This window comes from Ovis canadensis, chromosome 10, assembly GCF_042477335.2.
Source record: "Ovis canadensis isolate MfBH-ARS-UI-01 breed Bighorn chromosome 10, ARS-UI_OviCan_v2, whole genome shotgun sequence".
Taxonomy (NCBI): domain Eukaryota; kingdom Metazoa; phylum Chordata; class Mammalia; order Artiodactyla; family Bovidae; genus Ovis; species Ovis canadensis.
The window spans coordinates 89,606,135-89,626,815 of NC_091254.1; the positions used below are offsets into that span (position 1 = coordinate 89,606,135).

At 46.3% G+C, this 20,681-nt stretch overlaps 1 protein-coding gene across 2 annotated transcripts in view; it reads left to right on the plus strand.

Annotated features, from left to right (window-relative positions):
* The window catches only part of UBAC2 (UBA domain containing 2), a 170,834-nt gene that overhangs the window by 138,419 nt on the left and 11,734 nt on the right, over window positions 1-20,681 (plus strand). For both annotated transcript variants that reach the window (XM_069601942.1, XM_069601941.1), the window contains one exon: window positions 16,546-16,668. In XM_069601942.1, coding sequence (XP_069458043.1) covers window positions 16,546-16,668 — 123 coding nt within the window. The remainder of the gene's footprint in view (window positions 1-16,545; window positions 16,669-20,681) is intronic.

Genomic DNA, 20,681 nt, shown 5'->3' on the forward strand with positions numbered 1-20,681 from the left:
GGGAAGGGTGAAACTGGAGGAGGAAGGCCAGATGGTGAGGATGCTCTGAGTCTTGGGACATTCGTGGGGTTAGGCAGGGCGTCCTCGCTACTTGAGAGTGAAGGGTCAAGCCCTGCCAGCCCCGGGCGCTCACACCTCCAGGACAGTCACTAAAATCCCCTCTGTGACAAACATTTGAGCAGCCATGAATCTCTGCGGCTCCTCAGCACACAGTGCCCTCTTTGCTGGTCGTGCCGCTGTCATAGTAGAAAAGCAACAGGATGTAAATGAAAAGGGGAAGAAATCTGCAGTCAAGGACTCAACCCTGGGTGGACAGGGAGCTCCGTGCACAGCCTCTCTAGGGTTATCATGAGGGTAAAATAATTGGTGCAGCATTACCTGACACACCAGAAAGATCTGTCAGGTATTAACTATTCTGATTGCATCGGAAGGTCTGTTTTCAGGGTCTCAGGAAGTTTGAGAGTCCTGATTTAGGAGCTAACCTGATTGTTATTCCTCTCTGAAGCTTGTAACCTTTAGAACAAAGGTCAGTAGGCTGCTGGGCCCATGGGCCAAACTAAGGCTAAGAATGGTTTTTACCTTTTTAGTAGCTCTGTAAGTACCTGCATAGTATCTTTGAATTTGGCCTATTGGTCTTCAAAAACTAAAACATTCACTCCCTGACCTTTTACAGAAGAGCTTTATCAACCCTCTGCCCTGGAAGATTATGTAGCCAGCAACTTTCTAAGCAACTCTGTCTCCCAGGAAGTCTGTACTCTCTCGAGTTTGGTTGTCTGGTAACTGCTGTGAACCGCCATTCCCTCTGTTGTTTGGCTGATGGAGACAGTGCCACAAGCTAAGCTTGGTGACAAGACTTGCTAAGGCATTTCTGTAAGATCTGCACGTACTCTAGAAGTAGAATTACGGTGGAGCCCACTGTGAACGCATCCGTGCTTGGTATAAGCCAAGCAGGAATTTTGTCAACAAAGCAGTGAGGTTGCTTGATGCTGATTTTTTCATTACCTCTGCACTTCCTCCGGCTGCCCGTGTTTCCTGGTTGATTATCACCTCTGTTTCCAGCAACAAGCAGCCTTTTTGACCTGCGAGGAGAGGAGATGTTGGCACCTACCACAGCTGACCGTGATTCACACATGCATTTCAGTTATTTTCTCAGTATTTGGTTGACGTGAGTTGGCTGTATTCTCTCACCCTCGGTTAGTAACATTTTGTGGCTGTGAAAATTGTTTCTCTCCTCATCCAGCCCAGCAACAGTTGTCAGGTAACATCTAACATGTGCATGGTTACGAGCCACATCTGCCTTGCAGATCATGAGCGTTCCTTTTATTAATCAAGGATTTTTATTTTAGTGGCTGTTTTTAAGTGTAAGTAAAAATGCTCTCAGGTTCTCAATTTTATTAAGTTTTTGTAATAGCTTTATTGAGGTTGAATCATATACCATGTAGTTCACCTACTTAAAAGAGGTCAATTCAGGGAATTCCCTGGCTGGCCAGTGGATAGGACTTGGCGCTTTCACCGCCAGGACCTGGGGTTTGATCTCTGGTCAGGGAGCTAAGATCCGTCAAGCCACCGGCACAGCTGAAAAAAAAAAAGGGACAATTCAGTGATTTTGAGTGCGTCCTCAGAGTTCTCCCACCATCACCACGTTCAGTTTCAGAACATGGATGTTCCTTCCAGAAGAGACCGTTCCCATTAGCAGTCAGTCCTGCATCCTCCCATCCACCTTACCCCGGGCAGCCAGCCATCTGGCTTCTGACTCTCTAGACTCGCCTGTTACAGACACCGAATCGAATCAGGTACCGTCTGGCCCTTTATGACGGGGGCCTCACTTGGCCTCACGTTTCTGAGGTTTGTCTTTGTGGCAGCATGCCTGACTGCCCTTCATTCCAGTTTCTGTCATTGTCCCTTCATCTGGCTGGGTCTCACCTCTTGGCCTCACCAAGACTAGTTTCCATTACCCTCCTTTCCACAAAACATCCTTGGTGTACTTAGCGTTCAGCCAGGCTCTGGGGAGTACCACAGTGAACAAGACAGCACGGGCTTTCCTCTTCCCGAGCCAGAGTAGGGAGCAAATTGTCATGAAGGCTCTTCCAGAAGTCCCTCCCCCAGGAAAGTGCGTCTGGAATGGAGCCCTGAACGCTGTATACCTAAACCTGTGTGTGTGTGTCTCTGTGTGTGTGTGTGTGTGTAGCTCAGGAGCCCACCTTGACTCCAGAGGGAGCAGGTTCTCAGCCAAGATGAACCCTAGCAGCCCTGAAGACAGCAGCCGAGCACGTGGCTTGCTTCTCAGCACTTTTCCTTTTCAGCTTTGCTCTTTCACTTTTTGGTGTAATTTGATTTTAAAGCCATCCTTTTCAAGTTGCTGCGCTGCCTTGTCAACAAAGCAATCTAATCAGTTAGAGCTAGTTCTTTTATGACTTTTTTTCTTTTATGAGTCTGAAGTATGTAGTATCAGGTACGGAATAAGTTACTAGCGCTCGGTTGATAAAAATCTGCAAATTAAATCAGAACTAGGTGCGAGAACTCCATTTTCAAGTGAAATTCAAGTGAAATTCAAGCTCTGCTGTTTATCTCAATCTGCACCTCCTTGCAGAAACTGCTGTTATGTTTTGGGTGCTCTTGCAGTTGATCACAGTGACCTTTGTGACACAATTCAGAACTGGAAGATAGGATCAATATAAATTCTAATCCCTTTCCAAGGCTGACTCATTAAGTGACCTTGAGAAAATCATTTCTGTTTTCCACTCTGCCTTGGTCTTCATGAGAAAGAAGAGGGTGGTATAGTCTCATGGTGCTTAAGGACGCAAGTATACGATGACCACATACTCGGTGTTTAGGGGAGATTAAAATGATCAGCAATCCTAGTTCTCTTCATAATTGTTTTTTATTTTTATTTTTCTCATTTATCAATTGCTTTTTTAAAACCATGAATGAATCTAGAGATGTATCTTGAAGCATACCTAATGTGTGGGAATATTAGGAAAAAAAAATGTGTCTCCGTAATCATTTTATAAATTTTTCCTCCTCAAAAAAAAGCAAAGCCATCCCTGTGGGTTTTCAAAACCAGTAAACAGTCCGAGTGCAGGACAGACCCCTGGGCTACCCGTGAGTTTTTCAGGAAAAAGCAAGTCTTCCTGATGATCTCAAGAAGCCTGGACTTTCATGGAACCCGCCCCAGCTTCAGGCCTGTGGCCTGCTGTGGTGGGTGACAGACGTGGTTTTGTGAAGAAGGTGGCAGGAGCACAGGAGTTTCCAGGCTCATGAGTCATGATCTCCTATTCGAGATCAGAGCACAGATTAGCAATACCAAGATTTTTTTTTTTTTAATCATACTTTCTAAGTGATGGTGGTGTACACACCCTTGTCTTGCCTGGATTCCTGGGGTGGGGCGAGAGGTGCAGGTGCCGCTCTGTTGGTGGTTCAGAACAGGGGCTCCGGGCTATGAGAGATCACCGCTCAGTACTTGACTTCTGCGTTCCTGAGCTGCCCGTTGCTGCCATCTTCGTAGGAGTGGTGCTCAAGGGTCCTTGCTCAGTAGAGATGCCCATCAGAGTGCTTCCATCAGTGCAGGTGACACTCGTAAGCAGTCTGTACAAGAGGGGATAAAGTGGAGAGTGTCTGGACCTGTGTCTGCCCGAGGAATCTGCAGCAGCTTCAGCAAGTGGTCCCCGGGGCTCCTGCTGCAACGGGGAAAACCTGTATTTGAGAGAGAACTGCCTGGCTTTCAAGACATTCTTTGTAAGGGAAGGAACCTGGGTCTCCCACATTGCAGTCATATTGTTTACCATCTGAGCCACCAGGGAGGTGAGATACTGATTTGGAAGAGGCAACTCGGAGTGATTAGTTTAAGAATCATCTAGTCCAATTTCCTGTTGTACACATGAGGCACCTAGACCTTCAGGTGGGTCTCATCCTCTCAGACCGGCTGCTTGACTGAGTTCTGTAGACGTTCAGCGATGGGGAGACCAGTAAGGATTTGGACAGTCAAGGAAGAAGCTAGTTACAGACGGAAAACAAAAACCGGGCCTTGTGCACACTGGTAGGGTGGCAGAGGGGTGGAGGGCAGGGGGAGGGCATTTTAGGTAACAGGCACAACTGGGGCAGATGCTGTCTCAGTGAGTGAGGGCCTGGTAAGTGGAAGGAACGTGCAGGGAAGAGATGAGAAGTAATTAGGATGAGGCTGGTTTTGGAAGACCTTCAAAACAGGACAGAGCAATTCAGATGTGATCTCGCATGTAATTAAGAGCCTCGGTCGCGGTGGTGGCGTTGTGAAAGGCCGTGTGGGCGCGGTTCACCTGCCATGGCGTACAGGTTGGTCGGGGACAATATGGTCACCCCTGGGGATGCTGCAGGCTCGGCTCCAGACCACATGGAAGCAGGTGTTGCAGTAAAGCGAGTCCCGTGGATTTCTGATTTCCCAGTGCATATAAAACTTATGTTTATACTATACTGTAGTCTGTTGAATATGCAATAGTATTATGTCCTTAAAAATGTACATACCTTAATCAAAAAAATACATGATTGGTAAAAAAATACTAGGCATCATCTGAGCCTTCCAGGAGTCATAATCTTTATGCTGGCTGAGGGTCTTGCCTCAATGCTGAAGGCTGCTGACGAGTCATCAGGGTGGTGTTTGCTGAAGGTTGGGGTGGGTGTGGCGATTTCTTAAAATAAGACAGCAGCATGCATGGCACCCTGAAGCAATTACAACAGTAGCGTCACAGGTCACCGATCACAGATCACCATAGCAAATAGTGATGCACAGGCCCAGAGTGAGGAAATGCTGCTGGAAAATGTCACAGATGGATACGCTCAGTTCAGCGTTGCCACAGACCTTCAATATGTACCAAATAGGGTATCTGTGAAGCTCAGTAAACCAAGGCAGTGATGTCATCTAAGAGTCTGTTGGTTTAATCACAGAGGATGACAGCGAAGATGTACACAGTGGCAGACCCCCTTGAAAGGAAATACAGGTGGTACTTGAGAGTGGGCTGGATTTGATGTACAGGGAAGAGAGTTGAGTCCAAAAGGGTCGCCAGGCTTTCGGGAGATGCTGTCCGCCCTGGCCTGGTGCTGGTCGGAGGACGGGTAAGGGGGTGACAGGTGATTGCCGCAGGGTGAAGATGAGTGACCGCTCGGGGGGAAGGAGAGGTGAAAAGAGGGGAAACACTGAGTCATCCCCAATCTCAGTTTTAATAACAAATTTCACCTCTTCTTCTGTCCAAACACTTACTGGTAACAAGTACCAGAAGTAAACTTAATTTTTACTTTTATCTAATAATTTCTGTGTAGAGCTAAGGTTAAGGAGCAAAAGAAAAAAAAAGAGCAAAACAAATTGTAAACAAAAGGTGAAATGTGGAAATGTGTCATCCCAGTGCCCAAAGATGCCCTTCCTTCATATCTTCAAGGAAGCTGTGCCTTGTGCTGTGCAGTTCTTGTGTTCAGTCTTCACAGGCATGTGCTAGTGAATCAAGTGAAGATAGTACAGACGCCTTCAAGTGAGAGAGAGGTGTCCTCTTCCTGCACCAGGTGGCCCCAGCCTGGGCTGCTCATACCCTCACCACCACTTCCTCCTCACAAGAAAGCGCGCGTTCCCGTTCAATGCCAAAATCAAAACCAAACCTCCCCGAAAAAGGCGGGGAAAACTTTGATCCTGACGCTTCACGGAAGAGAAGGTCCCTGTTAGAGGAGGGTCAGCCAGCCTTGGGGAAATGTGAGCACCCCCACCCCACCCCAGGCATGGCAGTACCTGGGATCCCCAGTACCACCCCAGCTCCTCGCCCCTCAGGGTGGGGAGCCCTTGACCTCAGGGTCATCTGAAGCCAGCTGTCCTTGTCTCCTGGGTCCTTTCCTCTGCCTGTTAGATTTAAGATCAGCGGTGATGGGAAGCCCCGGCCTCTCACGAGACACGCCATCCGAGACACAGGGCTCGGGACACACGTCAGGTGGTGCGCACACCAGCCGGAGCGCCCCTCACAGGGAGCACAGTGGCCTGGGCTGCAGCATTGCTTCCTAATTGTGGACTCTGGGCGCCTCCTCACCCCACTCCTCGCTGCCTCCCCAGTCCAGTGTTCAGACCACACCCGTGGCCCGGGCACCCCCACCCAGCAACGGAGTGGCCCCCAGAGCTCCAGCCAACCAGGACAAGAAGGAGGAGGGGGGACCATGGCAGAGGGCATCAGGCCTTTAGAGAGCCCTGTCTCAGATCTCACTGCTGTGGAAGCTGCCTTGTGTTTTGCTGAGAAGGGTGGTTGATGTGAAGTGTCTGAGCCCCCAAAACTGGCTGTCAGATAAACCCCAAAGAAAACTGAGAGCTGTCAAATTAACCTGGGACTGTGTTCAAGCCACCCCCTGGTTTCCCTCTAGTCCACAATTTCCTCCAGGCACCTGCTAAGGCTGCTTGTGCCCGGCAGTGCAGAGCGCCACTGTTGGGCCCACTTCTGACATCTGTGCAAACGTGGCGATGGGGTGCTTCACGCGCCGTGTCCGCCTCCATCTCCCGCGTGCTTCTCCTGGTCGTATTCCTAGGCATGACCCAGGAACTGCTTCCCAAAGACGTGATCGGGCTCGTTCTCAGCCCTGTGATTGTCCTTCCATCTTTCATCTACGTGATGGATAGATGTATGGCTAGTTTCTGGGTGTGGCGGCTCTGATGGGGTTTGTTTCCGGGTTTTGCCATGAAGCTAGTGCTGATGATGGCAGCCCCTGGCGCTCAGTCTAACAGGAGGCCTCTCACATCGCCCACAGTCACTACGTGCCGCATCCCCAGTGCCTCCTGTTCAGTTTCTACCGTGCCCTTGTTTTGCCACCTCAGCTAAGCGTTCTCTGGGCCATAGGAAATTAGTCACTTCTCAGTGTGTCACAGCCCTCTTTACCTGGCCCCAGTGCAGTGCTCTGCACATAGAAGGTACGGGAATGAAGCCAACCCTACTCGTATTTACACCGTGAGCAGCAGCCTGCGATGTGTACAGGGCAGCAGTCAGCGCTTTATAAACACCCCTCCCGTGAGGAGCTCCTAGCTCCAGCTTCCCAGCACCATCGCAGCTCCCCAGCCGCAGTTCCTTGAAAACTGCTGGTTCCCATGTTAGAGGGAGATGGTGGCTCCTGCCATTAAAGGTCCTATCGGCCATTTGATGTGCTCCACTCTCTCTCTGGACCTCCCAGCCTCAGCCCCTCCCACCCTGGTCACCCCAACACTTAGGGCCCCATATTACAACTCACTATTCCGTCTTTGCCAAGGAAAACCGCCTAGAACTTCACTCAGCAATATGCTTTGCTGCATATTTGTCCACTGCCTTATTCATTCAGCTAATATTTCTTAAGTAGTTGGATATGCCGGGTGGCAGGCAAGGCTGGGTCTATTAATGCAGAGACAAGAAGGACAGTCTCAGCCTTCATGGCATCTCGTCACCTGCTGGGAAGATTCCTGGCAGAGAATTAAAGTGTATCGTCCCAAGGGCTGTCCTTGGCAAGTTGTGTGAGGGAGCAACTCACCCCAGACTAGCTCACCCTGGGGATTAGAGAAGCCTCCTGGGCAGGTGTCTAGACTGAGGCCAGCGTGGTGAGGAACCCATTGGGGTGGTCAGCAGGAGGCTGGCAAGCCCTAGTAAGAAACCAGAACTGTGTCCTGAAACCAATAGGAGCTTGACGAGTATCAAAGAATGTCTACAGAGGAGGCTGTTAATATACTCTAATTTTTTGTCTATCTCTATATCTCCATATGGCTAGATATTTTTATATACTTCAGAAGCCACAGTAGCTTGTAGCAGAATTGACTGCAGACGGAGATGTGAGAATCTAGCTATCTTCCATTAAGCCAGACATAAAAGAGATTTCCAAAAATAAAAAATAATGACATTCTTCTCAGTAACTAATGGTCTTTGTTTTGGAAAATGGTTTGTTTGTTTTTTTCATAAAAATGTTTTAGCAAGTAGTGGGTTTGTGATTGCTATCAGTGAAGAAAAAAGTATTTTAAGATTGATAGAAAGGCAATGGGAACCACTGAAGGGTTTTTAAGTGGAGAGATGGCATGATGAGATTTCTCTCTCAGAAGGTCACCCTTGATGGTGATCTAAAATGAGATGGCGGAAGTCAGAGTTCAGAGAAACAGACGGATTCCAAAGGACTCAGGACTTAACAGTTCACAGAGCTGGTGAGCTGGCTTGTGCATGGACATCCGTGTTATTCCCCAGGAGCGGGGACACGGGAAGAGATACGGGACCGATGACGAGTTTTGTCTGGGACGTGCTCCATCTTACATGTCTCTGGAGCCTCTGAGGGGACGTGTTGGGCAATCTGGCTGTGTGGCTCCAGGGGGCAGCACCTGGATGGGGGCGGGGGGGCGGGGTAGGAGTCTCCACCAGACGTGTGAAAACTAAAGCCCTGGGGACACACGAGCCCCTGGGGACAGATGTGGAGAGAGAGGAGGAATGATCCTAACAGGACCTTAGGGACACCAGCCAGCGTGTTAAGGACACAGACTGGAGGCAGCGGCTCTCAGGGGCACTCAGGGAGTGACCAGAGGCTCAAAAGACCAAGAAAGTGTGATTCTCCAGAAGCCAGAGGGGCATGGGGGTAGGGGGCGGGGAAGGTCCAGTGTCCCGGGAGGGTGTGGAGAGCGAAGGAGGCACCGCTGACCAAGCAGAGGGTTTTCCGGGTAACCTGGATAAAGAGGGAAAAGCAATTTAACGGATAGAATACCAGACAGGGAGTTTCTGGAAGGCAGGGACGCCGTCTGAGCTCTCTTTCTAGCTTTGTGGCTCAGGTTCTTAGTGATGCTTGAGCAGGCACTGTGATTCCGCTGATTTCACTGTAACCGAGCCACCTGAAGTACTCTGGCCTTCCCTGTGTCTGAACTCCACGATGAACTGCTCGCATTAAATGTGCAGTGTTTCCTCAAGAGTCTGCGGCAGGACTTCCCGACCCCTGGGTCCCAGTCACAGGTGGGCTGAGGTAGTGATCCCTTCAGCGCACAGGGCGGCGGGGAGGGCCCGAAGCTGCCAGGCCAGGTGTGAGGGCTCCCTCTGTCCTGTGTGTCACACCCGTACAGCCCTCTGTGTGTGCCGCGACGTGGAGGCCACTGGACAGCCACAGCAGGGCGGGTGGTTCCTGTACAGGTGCCGCCTCTCAGTGTCACTGAGCAGTCCTGTCACTCTGTCCTGATGAACCCATAACCCACCCCAGCATGCTCCTGACACACAGTACACAGGCAGCCACCGTGGAGAGGCCCCCACCTGCTTTACAGTTCAGAGCCTAGCATCTGATAAAGGCTTTCAGATCACCAAGACAGAGCATAAAGGGTGCTTTCCCAGCCCCCAGTGACCAGCCTTTTAAAATAAGATAAGGATGCTTTTGGAAAGACTTCATTGTTCTAAACCATCACATTCATTTATACCTGCCCTGTAACCTCCATCTCTCCCTTGGCTGGGGAACCAGCTTCAGGCTGCACTGAGCTGAGAGTCGCGCCCGCCACCTGGGGGCTTTGATGCAAATCTCACCCCCAGTGCAGCTCTCCAGGGTCCTGTAGTTGAGCTGGGAAGATGAAAAATAACCCTGTAAGACACCATACAAGTATCAGACAGTAATAATAGCTAAATATATACGTAATATGCTTTTAGACGTTTTTCAGGCTCTGTTTTAAATGCTTTGCATGTACAAACTCATTATTTCTCATATCCTTATGAGGTGAGTGTAGTTGTTATTTGCATATTACAGATGAGAAAACTGAAGTTCAAAGAAGTTGTTTTCTAACTAAAGCCTCAGGTTACATGTACTTCCCTGGTGGCTCAGACGGTAGGGCGTCTGCCTACAATGCGGGAGACTCGGGTTCGATCCTTGGGTTGGGAAGATCCCCTGGAGAAGGAAATGGCAACCCACTCCAGTATTCTTGTCTGGAAAATCCCATGGACAGAGGAGCCTGGCAGGCTACAGTCTATGGGTTCGAAAAGAGTCAGACACAACTGAGCGACTTCAGTTCATTTTCACTAAGGTCACGTGATAATTGCAGAGCTGGGATTCGAACCCGGGTATTCTGGCTCTAGAGACTGCTCTCAGTCACTCAGCCTCCTCTACTCTTTCGTCCCTCCGTCATTACTCCAGAGCATTGTTCGGGCCCTTGAAGTAAGAATAAATGCATTCTCAGTCCCCTGTCTTTGAACAGCCTGACAAAATGCCTGGCTATCCTCTCCATGGTTGAAACCACACTCAACCTTTAAAACTCGACTAAAAGCCCCCACCCTCTTTGAAGTTTCACCCCCGAGGTTTGGCTCCGCCCTTTGATGCCTCGTGGCTTCCTTCCTGGACCTCCTTGCCTGGTTCTGACTTTTCCCTTTCTGGATGTCTTCCTTTCCCCGGGGAGATCAGGAGCTGCGTGGCAGCAAGGACCAGACCATGCACCCTACTCGTGTCTCCCGTGGAAGCTGCAAGTGCCCCCGGGGCCCCTGGGGGACTCTTCTGACTGGGCTTCTCTGTGTAGACATGGCCTGCCTGGCAGTCCCCTCTAAAACCAGCCAAGACCTTTAGAGATAGAGTTCTAGTCCACGTAACTTCCACATGATACAACATGAACAATCCTTTGCTGCTCTCAGTTGGAAAGTCAGTTGTTTGCTTGTTTTCAGAAGAACTTTGACTTTATTTGAAAATCTCCTTACCAAGTAATAACATAATATGGCTCTTCAAAATGCAAGCTGTTTCCTCCTTCCTCTTTTGAGTATGTGGTTATTGCTTTTGAAGAAGACAAAGTAAAGGAAGTGTTTCCTGTTTGCAGAGGCTCACGTTGAACCTACAGAAAGAGCAGGCCAGTGTCAAAACACCCCAGAACCTAGAGCTCCTGTAACTTTCTGCTTTTTAAGCACTTTTTTCTATCGCAGCTTGGAGTTTAGTTGTGTTTTTTGTTGTTGGTTTTTTTGTTTTGTTTTACTTTGCTTATTCTTTCACTCTCACTCCCTTTGAAGAATAAAATGTTACAGATTCACCCAAAGGCTCACCCCCTCTTCGCACTGTCCTGTCCTGAAGCAGGTGTCTTGTGTGTCTGCCTTTGACTGTGTCCACTGCCTGCGTGTATTTGTATCTTTGCCACCTGTGTGTATATCAGGGCTTCTCAGCCAGGACACTGTGGGCCTTTCAGTCCAGGCTGTCCTTTGTTGTGGGGTCTGTCCTGTGCATTAGAGGGTGCTTAGTAGCAGCCGTCAGAGAAGGCAATGGCACCCCACTCCAGTGTTCTTGCCTGGAGAATCCCAGGGATGGGGGAGCCTGGTGGGCTGCCATCTATGGGGTCACACAGAGTCGGACACGACTGGAGCGACTTAGCAGCATCAGCAGTAGCAGGCGTGGCCCCTGCTTCCTAAAAACCAACAGCACCCACCACCCTCTCCCCAGACTCCTCCCCACCCTCTAAGATGACCAAAAATGCCTCCAGACATCTGCCCCCAAATATTCCCTGGGTATTGGGGGCAGAATCACCACGTGTGTGTGTGTGTGTGTGTGTGTGTGTGTGTGTGTACACATACATATGTATCCATAAAATAGGTTACACAGAATTATTCTAAACATTTTAAAATTTATGTAAATAGTTTTATATACACATATTCTTATGTAGCTTTCTTTGTTCATTCAATATTGTGTTTTTGAGATGTATCCGTTAGATCTAGTTCATTTATTCTAGCTGCACATGTAATAGTCTTTTTTTTTTATTTTACTTTATTTTACTTTACAATACTGTATTGGTTTTGCCATACATTGACATGAATCCGCCACGGATGTACATGAGTTCCCAATCCTGAACCACCCTCCCACCTCCCACCCCATATCATCTCTCTGGATCATCCCTGTGCACCAGCCCCAAGCATCCTGTATCCTGTATCAAACATAGACTGGCAATTCGTTTCTTACATGATTGTATACATGTTTCAGTGCCATTCTCCCAAATCATCCCACCCTCTCCCTCTCCCTCTCCCTCAGAGTCCAAAGTCCATTCTATACATCTGTGTCTCTTTTGCTGTCTTGCATACAGGGTCATCAATACCATCTTTCTAAATTCCATATATATGTGTTAGTATACTGTATTGGTGTTTTTCTTTCTGGCTTACTTCACTCTGTATAACCGGCTCCAGTTTCATCCATCTCATTAGAACTGATTCAAATGTATTCTTTTTAATGGCTGAGTAATACTCCATTGTGTATATGTACCACAGCTTTCTTATCCATTCATCTGCTGGTGGAGATCTAGGTTGTTTCCATGTCCTGGCTATTACAAACAGCGCTGCAATGAACATTGGGGTACATGTGTCTCTTTCAATTCTGGTTTCCTCGGTGTGTATGCCCAGTAGTGGGATTGCTGGGTCGTATGGCAGTTGTATTTGCAATTTTTTAAGGAATCTCCACGCTGTTCTCCATAGTGGCTGTACTAGTTTGCATTCCCACCAACAGTGTAAGAGGGTTCCCTTTTCTCCACACCCTCTCCAGCATCTATTGCTTGTAGACTTTTGGATCACAGCCATTCTGACTGGTGTGAAATGGTACCTCATTGTGGTCTTGATTTGCATTTCTCTGATAATGAGTGATGTTGAGCATCTTTTCATGTGTTTGTTAGCCATCCATATGTCTTCTTTGGAGAAATGTCTATTTAGTTCTTTGGCCCATTTTTTGATTGGGTCGTTTATTTTTCTGGAATTGAGCTGCATAAGTTGCTTGTATATTTTTGAGATTAGTTGTTTGTCAGTTGCTTCATTTGCTATTATTTTCTCTCATTCAGAAGGCTGTCTTTTATAGTCTTTTATAAAATGGAACCACTCACTGGTTTATTTCCCTACTTAGGGACAGTTGAATTTTTTTACGCTTTCTTAATATTATAATCAGTGCTTCAGAGAATATCCTTCTAAATGCCCCTTGAGGCACTCATAGCTCCCTGGAGATAAAATTGCTAGACTATAGAATATCCTCAGTTTTACTAGATCTTGACACATTGTTCTCTGAAATGTTTGTGCCAATGTAAACTCTCATCAACACTATAGAATTCCCATTTCCTTCACATCACCCCCATCCTTGGTATTGTTAGACATTTTATTTTTGCCAGTCTTACAGTTATGAAATGACTTAGTGCTGTTTTAATTTGCATTTCCCATGCTAGTGAGGTTGAACATCTTTTCTTATGTTTATTGATTCAGGGTTTCCTCTTCTGTAAATTGTTTTTTCATATGCATTCTCCACTTTTCTCATGCATTCTCCACGCTTCTCTTGTGTTATTTATTTTTTCTCATTGATTCTTTACATATTCTGCATACTGCTTTGTCAGTTATATGTTACACATGTCTTCTCTTAATCTATACTTTGTCTTCTAGCTCTCTTGTTTTTAATCACACAGAGTTCTTATTTGTTGTAATTGTTAGCAACCCTTTTTTGTGTGATTTATGCTTCATATTTTGGTTTTAGAAATCCTTTCCCATCCCAGCAACATAAAGAATATCTCTTATTTCTTCTAAAATGTTTAGTAACAGCCTAGCTTGACAGATTTAAATCTTTAATCTATGGGGTTTATTTTAAACTAAGCTTACTTTGTTTGTGGCGTGAGGTCTAATTCTGTCTTTTACCCGTTTCCATGTCTTTTACCCGTTGTCCCAGTACTGCTCACTAAGTGGTGTCTCTCCTGCTGGCTTCCAGGGCCCCCTCCATCATGTGCTAAGTGGCCATGTTTACTTCTGATTTCTCAGCCTGTTTCTTTGCACTGCTCACCCATCACGTGCTCATGCCATCCTACTTTAATTCTTGTTGTCTGACACTAAGTCCTAGTAACTGGTAGATGAAAGTCCTCCCTTATACTTCTTGAAAGTATTCAGGTCTAGTTTTGACCCTTAATTTCAGGCTGTCTCGTTCCACCAAAACACACAACACACACGCACGCACGCACGCACGCGCACACACACACACACACAGCTTTAGCTGCATGTAGCAGCAGCATGAAATCACAGAAACCTAAGCAAGGTGTGGGTCTGTCTCGTGTGAAACAAATCAGATGTTAACAGCCCCAGACTGTCGGGAGCGGTTGCCGCCCCCCCGGTCTCCTCTTCTCTTGCTGCTGCCCTGTCCTCAGCGTGGGGCCAGGAAGGAGGAGGAGGCACTGAGGAGGGCTGCGTCCCTCCCTTGAAGGCCCCCTCTCGGGGTCCCGCATGCCTTCTTGCTTGCGAACCATAGGCCCAACTGAGTCCACCGGGGGATGCTGAGAATGTGTTGTAGTAACTATGTCACCAAAAGAAATCTTATTTTTAATAAGAATGTGGATATTGAGAGTCAGCCCACCATCTCTGCTACACTCTGGAATTGGCAGAGTGTGGAAAGATGCCAGTTTTGAGCCTTCTCAGGTAGGAATGGACTGTCTTTCCACTCATACCCTTCAATCAAGCTTACCATTTTTCATAGAGACTTGCAGATCTTCTGTTAGATTTAATTCGTACAGACCTATGAGTGAGTGTGAGTGCTGTTAGTTGCTCAGTCATGTCTGACTCTTTGCGACCCCATGGACCACCAGATTCCTCTGTCCGTAGGATTTCCCGGACAAGAATACTGAAGTGGGTTGCCATTTCCTTCAGGGGATCCTCCCGACTCAGAGATCAAACCCACGTCTCTTGTGTTGCAGGCAGACTCTTTACCATCTGAGTCACCAGGGAAGCCCTCCTGAGTACCTAAATAGTTACAGTTATTCTTTGTAAATAGGAAATTTTTGCAGTTACATTTTCTCAGTGATCACAGGCAAGGGATGTTACTGATATTTTTGTGTCTTGTATCCCGTCTTGTTAGTCCTCATGTTCTAGGTAAGACGGTTGTCCTGTGTGAATGACAGTTCTGTTTCTTCCCTTCCATCCTGCTGCAGTTTCTTTCACAATTGGTTGGTCTGTCTTCATGACGCAGCGACTTGTGTTGAATGCAAGAGGTGGTAATAGGCATTCTTGCCTCTTCATCCAGTTTTATCAAATTATTTTTATATCTGTTGAGTGAGCATTTGGTTTTTCTCTTTTAATTTGTTAATGTGTGAATTACATTGCTATATTTTCTAAGATTTCTGATATATCTTATTGGATAAGATGGTACTTTTTTAACATTGTTGGATTGAGTTTGTTGATATTTTATCTAGGATTATTGTACTTGTCCATAAATTTAAAGTGGCTGTTTTATGATAGCCTTCTCTGATTTTGGAAACAGCGTTGCATAGCCTCAGAAAATTAGATGGAGGGCTCTTTTCCTTTTCCCTTCTCTAGAAAAATTTGTATAAGACAGCAGGTCCTTAAAATTTTCATGGACTTCACCTGTAGATTTTTAGTAGGTAGATCCTTAAGTATCATTTCAGTGACACTAATGGCTAAAAGTCTTGTCAAGTTTTCTATTTCTTCTTGTAATGTTCTATTAAAGTATAACATACAGAAAAGTTAGCATATAAAGGGACTCATACAGATGTACTTTTGTGTTTGTTTTACTCAGTATTACGTTGAGAGATTTCACCACATTGTTGCGTAGAGTCGTAGCCTCTTTCAGACCCGAGGCCTCCGCTCCTGAACCCAGATAGGTGCCAGTGCCCAGGTGGGTCTGAGTTAGCAGAGTGTGCCCGCCCTCATACCTGTCCCTGCTTCTTTACCGCGCTGGTTTCCACAGCTTGATTCTGCCACCCTAGGGGCTCTGTCTCCCCTTTGTGTTCAGCTCTGCTTTTGAAATATTTTTTAAATTTTATCCACAAGTATTTATAGTAGGAAAAATTTTAGGTTTTCTTAGTCTCTAAATCTTCCAGAACCAGAAGACATCTAGAAACAGATTGAAGTTGATCAATTAAAAAGTTGGCATATGGGTAAAAAAAACATCCATTTTTTTAAAAGCAGCATGAGGTGCATACTTTCTTTTCTTCCTATTGTAGCTTTTGTTTACTGATGACATAGAAAAGGCAAGAAGTGACCTCGCCATAAATGTTAAGTTATCCAGAAAGCCACACGGAGGACAGGCCTGAACTGCTTGTCCCCCTGTGGAGGATTTACCTTTACATTCTCAGGCCTGTCCCCCAACCTGGGGTTTATCTCCACCTGCAGTCTCTCTCTCTGTGCTGACCTTGCTCGGAATTTACTTAAATTTTAAAAAAGAACAAGAAGAGGGAGGAGCAGCATTTTAAAGAGCTGCTGACGGAAGCTCCAGGTCTCTGGTTGCGCACCCCGAGTTGGCCTCCTTGCGGCTTCTCCAGAGCCCAGCGGAGTCGGGACGGCATCGGTGGCGACACCATGGGGCTGAGGTTAGGAGTGAATGCATGCGTCTTCCACCACCTTCCGCAGTCAGAGGGCACAAGTCCCTTTGGCAGCATCCACCCCCTCCGTTTCTCTCTGCACATCTCCTGCAGGCTGCCGATTGCAGCCTGTTGATGGAAGGGCTGCAGGGCCCTTACCGCTTGTGCACAGCACATCCATCTGACATCTTACCTCCAGTCTGCAGCTGTGACTGTGTCACTGGAGAAGGCTGTGCCAAGCGTTACAAGGCTTCCTCGCCTCCATTTCTGATCTCTGTGCGATGATCTCTTTCTAGGGAGGAATGATCAACTGGAACCGTCTTTTCCCTCCTCTGCGTCAGCGAAGAAACGTTAACTATCAGGATGGTCAGCGAGCTGAACAGCCAGCGTCCCCACCTCTAGAGGTTTCAGAGGAGCAGGTAATGTAACCACCTGGTACTTGCCCTAAATCCAGGCTTCACACCCGCGGCAGTTTTGGTGAACAGTACTTGAAAGAATTCAAGCGTATATTGATAAATAGAGATCTTGATACCAGGTAAACTGCCAGCTATACCCATTTTAGACATTTGGGCCCTGTCATTGACTTCTCTGGGTCTTATGACTTTGAGGAGGATATAATTTCAAAAAAAAATTGCATTGCGATTGCTTATTTTTAAGTGTATGACATTTCATATGTATACAACTACTGAACCTGGTTCACTGCAAAGGCTCGGAGAGAAGGAAGCAGACGGTCCAGGAGCTTCTCTGTCTGTATGGTTTTAACTTTAGGAATCAGGTAAATGTTTCACAGGTTCAAAAAGCAAATCAACACTGGGGACAACCATAAAACTACAAGGCAACTGAAGTAAATGTTCCAACTGTATCTTAAGGGAATGATATAAGAAAGGGGGAAAATTAATTTCAGTTGCTTGTGAACATAATATGTCCTCTGCCTAAAAGAAAGAAAGAAAGAAAGAAGAACTGCAAACAAAGCTCAAACTCCTCATGGGTACGAATACAGCAATTCTGAAATTCTGTTGTGTGTAGGCTTCCCAGGTGGTGCTAGTGGTAAAGAACCTACCTGCCAGTGCGAGAGACATAAGAGACTTGGCTACGTTCCCTGGGTCGGGCAGATGCCCCAAGAAGGAAATGCCTGGAGAATCCCAGGGACAGAGGCACCTGGAGGGCTACAGTCCATGGGGTCGCAAGAGTCGGACACTGAAGAGTCGCCCACTGAAGCGGCTTAGCACGCATGCATTGTAGATTAGAGCAGACAAGGAAATAGGGGCAGGATATATGTGGCTCCATCTCAGGTGGCTCAGGGAAAATAAGTGGGAGAGAGAGAGAGAGAGAGAGAGAGAGTGTGTGTGTGTGTGTGTGTGTGTGTGTGTGTATGTGGCTCCATCTCAGGTGGCTCAGGGAAAATAAGTGGGGGGGGGGGGGAGAGAGTGTGTGTGTGTGTGTGTATAGAGCATGTGTGTGTGTGCATGTGGACAGAAAGCAACTGCAGCAAAGTAATAATTGGTGAATCTGGGTGGAAGAGTGATCAAGTTCTTAGTGCTCTTCTTGAAATTTTCCTTGAAGTTTGTTCTTAGTGCTCTTCTTGAAATTTTCCTTGAAGTTTGTGATTACTTCACACTGGGAAGTTTTTGAAAATCTATAAAAGTCAATTTAGAGCATTTCAGTAACAACCCTTTTAAATTTCGTTCTTTCGAACATCTCTTTTCTCAACAAAGCAGACCAAGGTCAGCATTTCATAGCAGGTCGCACCATGCCCTCCTCCACCCCCAGTCCCCAGAGCCAGCAAACACCGGTCCGACCCAAGGCCCTCAGCATCTGTGGCAGAACTGTCCATATCCTGGCTTTTTCTGGAACTCAAGAGGGGCTCTTGGGCAGAACCTCCACAGGTCCCTCTGGGTGAGGCCACGACAAGTGAAAGAAACCAGCTGAATGTGCCTGACGAGTTGACCTAGCCCCTCGCCCTTAACGTCTCAGCTCAGACTCATCCTTTGAGCTACTCGTTAGGGTTGAGAGATGCATGAAGGAGCCATAGTTCTCTTCCACCTCCATTGACGAATTACTAGAAAAATGTTAGCCCCATGATTAGAAACTAAAGCCGAGCGACTTGGCATTTGTGAAATGTTTAAGATAACTGATTGAAAAATAAACCAGTACTCTCGAATTCAGGTGAAGAGAAGTAAAGTTCTGTTATATTACTGTCTTCTTGATAGAACCCAGCTCACATCCCTCTCAGAGGAGCCGTTAACGATAGAAAGTGTTTATAGGGGAAATAGTTCTTAGTTTTGACATTTGGTGGGGGGAAAAGTGTCAAAAAGTGATAACAAGGTGAATGTGTGTAATTGAAGTCTTAGCGTTGTGTTTTTTTTAATGAATCATTGTCCTTGATCCTCCCACAGAATGACAAGAGTGAGGTTAACGTGTTGTCGCTATCAGTTTAAAATACCATTTGCTTCTTCTTGACTCTGTTATGAAAAGATGTAAATACACGAGAGGCTTTTTTTTTTTTTGAGAGGTTGTTTTTCACATAAACTTCCTTATTTGTTCATATTTTTCCGAGTTTTCTCTTGTTTCTTGATTATCCTTAAATGCTCTTAAAGACGGTCCCACATTAAGACACAGAGTCCCCCGCTCTGGCATTATTTATGTAGATGCTCAGTAGTTTTTGTGGTAGGTGCTCGAGAGACTGTAAAAGAAAAGAAAGATGCTGCCCTTGTCTCGAGACACTTAGAGTAACATTTACAAGTGTACCTTCCGTATGATCTCTGGGTTAGCTGGAAGGTGGCTAAGAGAGTTCTTCCAAGAGAACACACTGGTCATAGCAAACACCCTCTTCGAACAACACAAGAGAAGACTCTACACATGGACATCACCAGATGGTCAACACCAAAATCAGATTGATTGTATTTGCAGCCAAAGATGGAGAAGCTCTCTACAGTCAGCAAAAACAAGACCAGGAGCTGACTGTGGCTCAAATCATGAACTCCTTATTGCCAAATTCAGACTTAAATTGAAGCAAGTAGGGAAAACCACTAGACCATTCAGGCATGACTTAAATAAAATCCCTTATGATTATACAGTGGAAGTGAGAAACAGATTTAAGGGACTAGATCTGATAGAAAGAGTGCCTGATGAACTATGGACAGAGGTTCGTGACATTGTACAGGAGACAGGGATCAAGACCATCCCCAAGAAAAAGAAATGTAAAAAAGCAAAATGACTGTCTGAGGAGGCCTTACAGATAGCTGTGAAAAGAAGAGAAGCCAAAAGCAAAGCAGAAAAGGAAAGATATACCCATTTGAATGCAGAGTTCCAAAGAATACTAAGGAGAGATAAGAAAGCCTTCCTCAGTGATCAGTGCAAAGAAATAGAGGAAAACAATAGAATGGGAAAGACTAGAGATCTCTTCAAGAAAATTAGAGATACCAAGGGAACATTTCATGCAAAGATGGGCTCAATAAAGGACAGAAATGGTATAGACCTAACAGAAGCAGAAGATATTAAGAAGAGGCAGCAAGAATACACAGAAGAACTGTACAAAAAAGATCTTCACGACCAATATAATCACGATGGTGTGATCACTCACCTAGAGCCAGACATCTTGGAATGTGAAGTCAAGTGGGCCTTAGGAAGCATCACTACGAACAAAGCTAGTAGAGGTGATGGAATTCCAGTTGAGCTATTTCTAATCCTGAAAGATGATGCTGTGAAAATGCTGCACTCAATATGCCAGCAAATTTGGAAAACTCAGCAGTGGCCACAGGACTGGAAAAGGTCAGTTTTCATTCTAATCCCAAAGAAAGGCAATGCTAAAGAACTCAAACTACTGCACAATTGCACTCATCTCACATGCTAGTAAAGTAATGCTCAAAATTCTCCAAGCCAGGCTTCAGCAATACGTGAACCATGAACTTCCAGATGTTCAAGCTGGTTTTAGAAAAGGCAGAGGAACCAGAGATCAAATTGCCAACATCCGCTGGATGATGGAAAAAGCAAGAGAGTTCCAGAAAAACATCTATTTCTGCTTTCTTGACTATGCCAAAGCCTTTGGCTGTGTGAATCACAACAATCTGTGGAAAATTCTGAAAGAGATGGGAATACCAGACCACCTGACCTGTCTCTTGAGAAACCTGTATGCAGGTCAGGAAGCAACAGTTAGAACTGTACATGGAACAACAGACTGGTTCCAGATAGGAAAAGGAGAACATCAAGGCTGTATATTGTCACCCTGCTTATTTAACTTATATGCAGAGTACATCATGAGAAATGCTGGGCTGGATGAAGCAAAGCTGGAATCAAGATTGCTGGGAGAAATATCAGTAACCTCAGATATGCAGATGACACCACCCTTATGGCAGAAAGTGAAGAAGAACTAAAGAGCCTCTTGATGAAAGTGAAAGAGGAGAGTGAAAAAGTTGGCTTAAAGCCCAACATT